This window comes from Physcomitrium patens, chromosome 11 (assembly GCF_059467195.1).
Source record: "Physcomitrium patens ecotype Gransden chromosome 11, ASM5946719v1, whole genome shotgun sequence".
NCBI classification, from domain to species: Eukaryota; Viridiplantae; Streptophyta; class Bryopsida; order Funariales; family Funariaceae; genus Physcomitrium; species Physcomitrium patens.
The window spans coordinates 13525509-13534651 of NC_143420.1; the positions used below are offsets into that span (position 1 = coordinate 13525509).

Genomic DNA, 9143 nt, shown 5'->3' on the forward strand with positions numbered 1-9143 from the left:
TTCAGACGTCTGGTGTGTTTTCCAGCAAGATAGTACATAATACGATAGCAAGTATCTATTTTTTATAGTAATTTTGTTGAGTCCTCGATAATCAACTCACATCTACAAAGATCCATCTTTTTTCTTCACAAATAAAATTAGAGCTCCTGTTGGAGATTTGGAATGGCGTATGAAGTTCTTAGCCAAATTCTCTACAATATACTCCTTGAATTCAGCCAGCTCATTTTGAGATAAATTGTATGTTGGTCCAAATGGCAGTTGTGCTCTTTCTTGAAGGTCAATTGAGCAGTTATAGATACGATGTTCTGGAAGAGTATCCACATTCTTTTTCTCAAATACATCTTAAAAATCTTGATATTGGCTTGGAATGCCACTTGAAGTCTTTTCACTAGTAGAAATAGGTGTGGCATGAATGAAAAAAGATGATCCTTCTTTTGCAACATGCATGAAAGCACTTGCACCTACAAATATAGGTTTAATTATACTAGACTTATGACTTTCTACTTAATTAATTATACTCTTAATTATACTTTCAGAAAATTGAAGACTACAAGAAGTCCAATCTATTTTAGGATTATATTTTTTTAACCATAATAAACCTAAAATAACGAGATTAGAAGGAGATCTAATGATATTAAATATTACAAAGCTACTATAACCATTAGTTGTTATTCCTATAGGAAGGATTTCATGGGTGATATCTCTTGAAGACAACGGACGACCATCTATGACTTCTATATGAATAGGTTTAGTTTTCTTTACTAAAAATATGCTATATCTTTTAGCAAATTTTTCATCTAAGAAACATGTTGAGGCTCTTGAATCTAGCAAGACAGAAGCTTTAAGATGTTTAGGTCTTAGAATAACATTTATCGTAAAACATGGAGAGGCTTCTGAGGAGAGGATAACACCTTCACTAGGCGTTGTACAAGATTCCAGCCGCATAGTCCCTATTGTAGCTGGACAAATTTGTTTTCTGACATACTATCTCTTATGACTGATGTACTCCTCATTTTATGGTTGCGTCACTTCTTTGGGTAATGTTGAGCAGTGTGCTTAGATTCTCGACAATATAAGCACAATTCTTCCTGACAACGACAAGTCTTTTCTTGCTCAGTAAGAAGTTTGAAATATACTGCATCAATTTGCATATCCTCTACTTTTGAATGTATTTGTTGAAGAGATGTTGGTATTGCTATTGAATTATAGTAACGTTGAGGTCCACTTGTATGATTCTCAGATCGAAATTCAAAAAGGCAATTGTCGCATTTCACAACAAAGTCAATTGTTTGACTCAATGTTTCAGGATCAAGTAAGTTGAGCATTAATTTTTTTACCTCATATTGTAATCAATAGAAAAATTGGCTAATAAGTGCAGCATCATTCTACTTGATATCAGTTGCAAGTTGTCAAAATTGTGAAGCATACAACGTTACTGATCGATTGCCTTATCGTAAAATATAGATCTTATTGGTTGCAATACAAATTGCATCATGTTCTTCATACATGGATTGAAACTTCGCCAAAAAATCTTCTAGATTATCTAATATTAGATCTCATCGTTCAAAAAAAGATAAAAATTATGATAATGCTGAATCTAAAAGAAGCGTACCAATGAATCTAACTTGCGATCTTGGAGTTGGATAGCTTTGGGGTTGAAGTTTAATCAGAAGTTTTACTTGATTGATAAATCCTCTAAACTTTGATCTAGTGCCATCAAACTTCTCGGGTAGGGAATTCTTGATTCTCTAACATTGGAAGGGCATTCCACCATAGGAAGAGACACATGATTTGGTACTGATATTGAAGCAGCTCCAATCATTTCTATATCTTCACTTCCTGCAAATCTTGTTGCTCCTTGTGGTGGTAAATTGAATTGATGCATTGCAAGCATTAACTCCCTCAATTGCTCTTGCATTTGTACCATTGCACTCCTCATTTCAGGAAGTTTTGCCATCATAATACTTAAAAAAGAAAAGATGTCTAATATCACTTAAGACAAATAGAAGAGATGACTTGAAAATAAAAGAATACTAAGGACAATATCAGTTTAGAAGAAGGTAATCTGTAACTTGTAATATGCTTATGTCTTATCAAGAAAAAAGAGATAATCCACTCTTAATCAAGATTAGACAAAGCTTTGATATTGTAAGTGTACTCTTGTCAATCTGTCAAGGGCAAGAACATGATAAAGACAAATAAACAAGTGAGACTTCTTTCAAAGAAAGATGACAAAATAGAAATAACTTAATATGTATATTAAAAAAGAAACTAGAATGGCTATTGCCAAAAGCCAAGAAAACTAGAGACCCTTGAAACTAGATTGGAAGCAAGAAAGGAATTGATAAGAGTGAAGAAGGCTTCACTCTTGTCTCTATATATACTATCTTATTAGGGGCTACATGGCGACGTTTTATAGGACCTCCAATATGTGTTGACTTTGTAGGACACATGTCTTGACTTACAAGGCAAATTTTTTATGTGTGGGCCATATAGTTAGCTTGGTCTTCAAGCTAATAACATGTGTGGCACATGGCCAACTTGTTGACGATGTTTCTAATCCAAAGAGTCATTTAAAGACACCTATAAAGTCAAAGCAGCATCTATGAAGCTTCTAGGAAGCTTTTATACCAAATATTATAGAATTAACTTATTTTTACCTACTTTTACTTACTTCTACCTATTTATACATGTAATTACTGGCTTACATGCATATGTGTGTGACATATGATCAAGAAAATTGAATCTACAAATAACCTTGTTCATCTTGTCACCAAATCTCTCTCTTTGTGCAATTATCGCTTAATTACTTATGGCATTGGCATGCAAAGACTTGCTTTTCTAGAGTAAGAAAGTTAATGAATTCTTGAGATAATATTATATTCTTTTTCCTTCATCTATGGTTTTGTCCTTAAATATAATAAAATTTTCTTAGATAAGATTTTAATGAGGCAGAAATTGTTGATCTTATGAGATTATAAAAAAGTATAGATCATAATTCTATACATATAAATATTATGAGGAGTGAAGAGGAGTGTTGAGAGTATTAAATGTAGTCAGTGCTCTCCATGCTATTTACTATAGTCTACAATATTTACTGTAGCTATAGTATTTGGAATGTAGTGGAGAAATACTGTTTATCTTCTCCCCTTCTCTTTGTATAAAGGATATAACCCTATCAATAACCTCACTTTTAAGTATGTTTACATATGTGTGCTTATTATTTCTAGCTACTACTGTCTCTCTTTCTCTAAAATATTCTCAACAATAGGCAATGCAATAGATAGTCTTTTGGTTATCCATATGGCCTGACACCATTTTCTCAAGCGTGGCCTGATGCAATGACCTCCTGAGCCTCACCATCTCCTGTAGTCCGGTTAAAAAGGCCACCTTGGCAATTACAACACCATCATATATATGGTGCCACAACCAAGTATTTTGTGTAGGCGATTTATTATCTTCCTAGGTTAGACCTCTCACCTAGGTTAGAAGCCCTGATAACTCCATGAGGGACCAGGTCCTACCTGCACTCTTTCTCTTTAATTTAACACCGCTTTTTCTATATACATATGTATATATATATATATATATATATAAAAAGAAGGTTGTAAATGCTCCGCATCTTCTGTCCAGCATACATTTACTTGCTGCGCCACACATTCAACCCGTTCCTGCATTCTCAACAAAAGAATTTGCGCACAACTATTACAACACCATCATATGAATATATATATATATATATATATATATATATAAATTAAGTATTAAAAAAAACATAATCAGCCCAACATCAACTTGTCCCGCACCGGCAGCATGAACATCCACAAATATCCTGAGAAAGCATGATTCCAGTAAAATATTTTAAAAAAATTCAACATAATTTATTCCCAACCGAAGAAAAAGAAGGAACCCAATAACACTCGGAAAAGAGAAAAAGAAGCAGGCCCAGAAAGACGGGAGCCTTTTACTGTAGAGGATGACGATGGCGCAATCACTCCTCGAAGTCTCCGAGGCATCGACGATGCAGCGTTCGATGGGTACCGGGGCCATGAGCGAGGGTCTTTACCGAAGGAAATCTGCCAGATTCGACAATGCAATATGCTGGGCAAGTCTGAGAACGGGTAAGAACCCACACCGGCGATACGCAAACGCAAGTCGTGAGTCGTCGATTTGGGATCTGCAAGGTGACAGTTCGCCGGCGTCGCGCCTGCTAGCTTCTTATTTCTGCTTGACAATGTAATCGTCGAAGTAACTGTGATACGTTCACTGACCACAACAAGTCATCGTGGTGTTTCGGTAGTGAGGGATGTGAGGGCCGCGGGCGAGGAGGTCGAGAATCTGGCAGATGCCGTCGTCGAGGAGAGTGGGTTGAGTAAGCGGTGACTCGTATGGCTACTTATCACTCTCAATCGACAAAGTTGACAAAAGCGGAACTGACCCAGCTGTCTGATTCGCCAGGGTGGGGTTTTATATAGCTCCGTCGAGGTGGGAATATCTCCAGGAATTTAGCTGGAAAAACTGGAATATTTGACTATTCGCAGACTGGAATCTCCGGGGCTGTTGTGACCATTTTATGAGAACTCCTCGGGACCGCTTTGGCCCGTAGAGTCTGGGAGTTGTGGTGCCGTCGTCTGGATTCCATCGGCGTTCCTCGTGCGGGTCGCATTCGCTTGAACCTGTTTATTTCTTGTGGGTGTTCGGTGCCTCGGTTCAGTCATTTCTGTTGTTGATGGTAATGGTTGGTTTGTGCGTGTGTTCCACTGAGAGGAGTCGTGGTGAGGTGGCCATGGGCGTGGCTCTCTTACGAGTCCAGCAGAAATACAAACTTCCCCCCTGCTTGCCTCCCGATCCCCAGACCTCTCCCTGGTCTTGCTGAAGCCCTCAGTCGACTGTTCTTTTGTCAATTTTCCTTGGCGAGCTTTGGCGAACCTGCAGCTTGAGGAGTGCGCTTCAGTTTGTTACGAAAGGTATGGTGAACTGTTTGTGTGGTGCTAATATGGGTCGGCCGGTTTGTCGAACAGTGCCAAATGGTGTAATGGTGACTCCAGTTCTCGGCATGTTCAATTCTACAGATATCTTTATTACTGATACTTGCGGATCTACGTTTACGCAAGAGAACGCTCAAAAACGTCAGCTGTATGTATGTTCTAGCTCTTCTTGTGACTAACAGTTTGGTTCACCGGCTGTTTGCATGATGCTTAGATGCAACGGGGCAGCAATATGGACAAAGTTTCAAGTATCGAGGGTGAGAAGAAGTTCAAGGGCGATGTCGACGGCCCCGGATCCTTACCTGGGTCTCTTGTGAAGCATCCGGAGGGTAGAGGGACATGGCCGATTTCAGCTTTCCATCTGGCCACCACCATCGCCACTCCTGCAGCCTTCGCTCCCTTGCCCTACGCCATGTCGCAGTTGGGTTGGATAGGAGGTCTGACTCGATTCTCACATCCTCAGTCAAGCTCAGAGTAGACTTATCTCTGAGTGTGGCGTTGTTTTGGAAGAGCTTTCCAACATTATTGCATTCATGGAGCTTATTGAATTGTTGCACTTCTGCGACTAATGAAGCAAACACTGCTGTGGGTCAGGTGTGGTGACATTACTGGTGGGGACGGCCGTCACTTACTACTGTACTCTCCTGCTGGCGAGCTTGTGGGACTGGGATGAGCCTAATCGATATGTTCGCTACCGAGACCTTGGGCGCTCCATCTACGGTATACGATTTCATTTCCATTCTTGCGGCTACCTTTGTACGAGAATGCAACTACTTCGCTTTCGTTGCTTGATAGCGTCGGGTCCATCCATACTTTTTCTAACTCTTGGGATCTTCGGTTGGCGACGTGGTCTCTGTGTGCAGGAGCGAAGGGGTACTGGTCCGTATTGGCTTTTCAGCAAATTGCGTCCATAGGCAACAATATTACCATTCAGATTGTGGCTGGGCTGAGCATGAAGTCGATCTATACCACTTACTCGAGCAACCCGAGCGGCATGACGCTGCAGCACTTCATCATTCTTTTTGGGGTGGTGGAGCTCTTCCTGTCGCAGTTTCCGGACATCCACTCTCTTCGCTTTCTTAATGCTCTCTGCACTGGCTGCACCATCGGCTTCTCTGTGTCGGTGGTGGCCCTCTGCGCCCATGCTCGTACGTCGTCCTTTCGATTCTCCTCCATCAACCCATCTCTTCAGACCAAATTTGTGTCCCCCAATCAAATCCCTTCCTCGTAGCTGCTACAAATTCTGGTACTTGCTTCCAATTTTTCGATGAGCAAGCTTGTTCTAGTGACAAGTTTGTTCTCAATTTGCTTGAATTGATATATTTTCAATGCGAGGAGTTTACATTCATTCAACTTTTTGGGGTTGTGCAGTAAGAAATGGAGACGCAGACGGTTCGAGCTACGACATAGTTGGAAGTCCATCTGACAAAACTTTCGGCATTTTCGCGGCCCTCGGCACAATTGCCTTCTCGTTTGGCGACGCCATGCTGCCCGAAATTCAGGTAATGAAAAAATCTCACACCAGCTACTACGTCAAACGAAAGTCTTCATTTGATTTCCGTTTGAGTTTCCTTCAAACGGCACAATGCTCTAGACCATCTGTCGCGAAATGAAACAGTATATACTGGTTGGCTTGTACAGGCAACACTTCGAGAACCAGCCAAGTTGAACATGTACAAGGGTTCCACGCTTGCATACACAGTGATTGCGGTTTCGTACTGGACAGTGGCCTTCATGGGTTACGCTGTGTTCGGAAACACGGTGAATCCGTATCTAGTCAATTCATTTTTCGGACCTGATTGGCTCATTACGTTAGCCAACATTTTTGCTATAATCCAAGTCCTCGGTTGCTATCAGGTACAACCTGGAACTTCATTACCTCCCAACGAAAGCTATCTTTTCATCCAGATTCATTTGTTTTTATCGATTTATAACTGCATAGATTTTGCATAGTAACCCTCTCAACCTCTCCACTAGAGATGTCCCTGCATAACTTCAACTCATAATCACGTGTGTTCATTCATGCCCATTCTTAATGTGAAATGATTAAGCTGTTGAGTTCTTCCAATTTTGATCAGATATACTGCCGTCCAACGTACCTTTACGTCGAGCAACAAGTGATGGACTACAACAAACACCCCTGGAGCCTCCAGAACGCTTTGGCAAGGGTGGGAGTAACCGCAACCTACATTGTCGTTATCACTGTGATTGCAGCAGCAGTTCCATTCTTCGGCGACTTCGTTGCACTTTGTGGAGCAATTGGATTCACTCCTTTGGACTTCATCATCCCTGTCATTGCATTCCTCAAGGTGCGAAACCCGAAGAACCCACTTGTGAAGCTCATCAATGTGGCCATTGTGGTGGTGTACTCCATTGTGGCCATTCTGGGGGCCATCGGCGCCATCCAGTTCATTCATCACGACACCAACCGCTACCAATTTTTTGCAAACCTGTAAATACATTTTCATGTACCAGTCACTTGAATTATGCATACTCTAACCTCCCTTTTTCTGTGTAATAACATGCGTGATTGTTAGTGTTGATGCTTGCACTATGGGTAACATCAGCACAGAAGGATATGGTTCGGGAGGAATCAAGCAGTACTATATTGGAATTTTGTGATATTAATTGAAGATTCTTATCTCGGTACCCTTCACATTCTGTCTCCAATTCAATTACCCAAGCTGTCTTTTATAGATCGTTTTCTTAACCTTCATGGTTTGTTTTGAGGTTTCTGTCTGTCTGTCTGTTTGTTTGTTTGTGTCTCTTTCTCTTTTTGGTGGTTTTTTATTGTTTCGATTCTATTCTACTTTTATTTTGATGTTGCACTAAATATTAATACTATTTAATTTATTCTGTGGATGTAATGGAGAATTTTATTAAGGTTTATTGAATTACATTGAGTATTATTTCTTGGGACAATTTCAGTTTAGTTGGGATCATTTAAATTAGATAGCTTCTAAACAAGTTTTTTTTTTTTTTTCTTTCTTTTTTTTTTTTTTTTTTTTTTTTCTTTTTTTTTTCTATTGTCATTGGCAACATTTAGTTTTGCAAGGTTAAAATTTGAGAGTGGAACAAAAATCTTTACAACTCAAAGTTTTGTGAAGTCTAAATTTTTTATTTTTTAATTTTTAATTTAATTGTTGATCAATAGAAAATTTTGAAATAAGATTGATAATAACAAGATTGTGCCAAAAACATTTGTTGTTCTCCTAACAAAGACATTGCAAACATCCTTGCAATTGTTGATGTTTGTAAACAAGTTCTATGTTGATATTTAAGTGTGTTCACATACTGAAAATTTTAGATTTTCATTAACAAAAATGTAATGGTATACAATTTGTAGAATTCAAAATTAAATTTTAATTTTATTTTAAATATCTATTCAAGTTACTTATATTGTAAGATATTGTTCTAAATAAATACAAAGATGAAATATATATTAAATATATTCTATTTTTTTGTTAAAAATATATAAAATACTCATAAGATGTTAATAAAAAATAAATATTTATTTTTGTATATATATATTTTTTAATAATCAATTTAATCAAATAATATTTTTTTGAATCAAAATTTGAATTTGTGTCAACATCCATTTATTAAAGAAAAGAACCTATATCTATAAAAACATTAATGAAAATATTTTATTATTTTTTCTTATTTTCTTTTGTTTAAAATTATATAATTACATATTGCAACATATATACACACATACATATATATTTGTGCCTTTTATTTTATTTTTTAATTTTCTAAATATATATTTGTTTTATCTACAAACTTGTATACTAAATATTAATGTACAACATATGATTGATATATATATGATGCAATAATCAAATATGTTTGGTTGGTTTCATTCTAAATAACTTGTTCTTTGCACTTGCATATTCTTACTCAAGTTACTACTTGTCTTGGCCTCCTTACTCAACTTGTTGTGTTTGACATATTAAAGTTAGTCCTATGTTGAACCTAATAATTACTATCAAAGTTGTCGCCTTGATACTTACAAATGGACAAACCTTTTTAATCCAAGACATTAGGAATTGTGTCTTATATTGTGTAATATATGGCATAACTTGTCCCTCTTGTCTTATGTTAGATATAATATAGGATACAAATGAATGTGAATGGAGATTGTGAATATTAATA

At 37.7% G+C, this 9143-nt stretch overlaps 1 protein-coding gene across 1 annotated transcript; it reads left to right on the plus strand.

The window, feature by feature from the left end:
* The first annotated feature begins 4116 nt into the window (after positions 1–4116).
* Positions 4117–7644, plus strand: LOC112288314 (GABA transporter 1). The gene is made up of 7 exons (XM_024532402.3): positions 4117–4967; positions 5203–5425; positions 5583–5708; positions 5852–6136; positions 6360–6490; positions 6630–6845; positions 7067–7644. Exons 2-7 carry the CDS (start codon positions 5203–5205, stop codon positions 7442–7444), a joined length of 1359 nt encoding a protein of 452 aa, XP_024388170.1. The 5' UTR covers positions 4117–4967; the 3' UTR covers positions 7445–7644.
* Positions 7645–9143: the final 1499 nt, after the last annotated feature.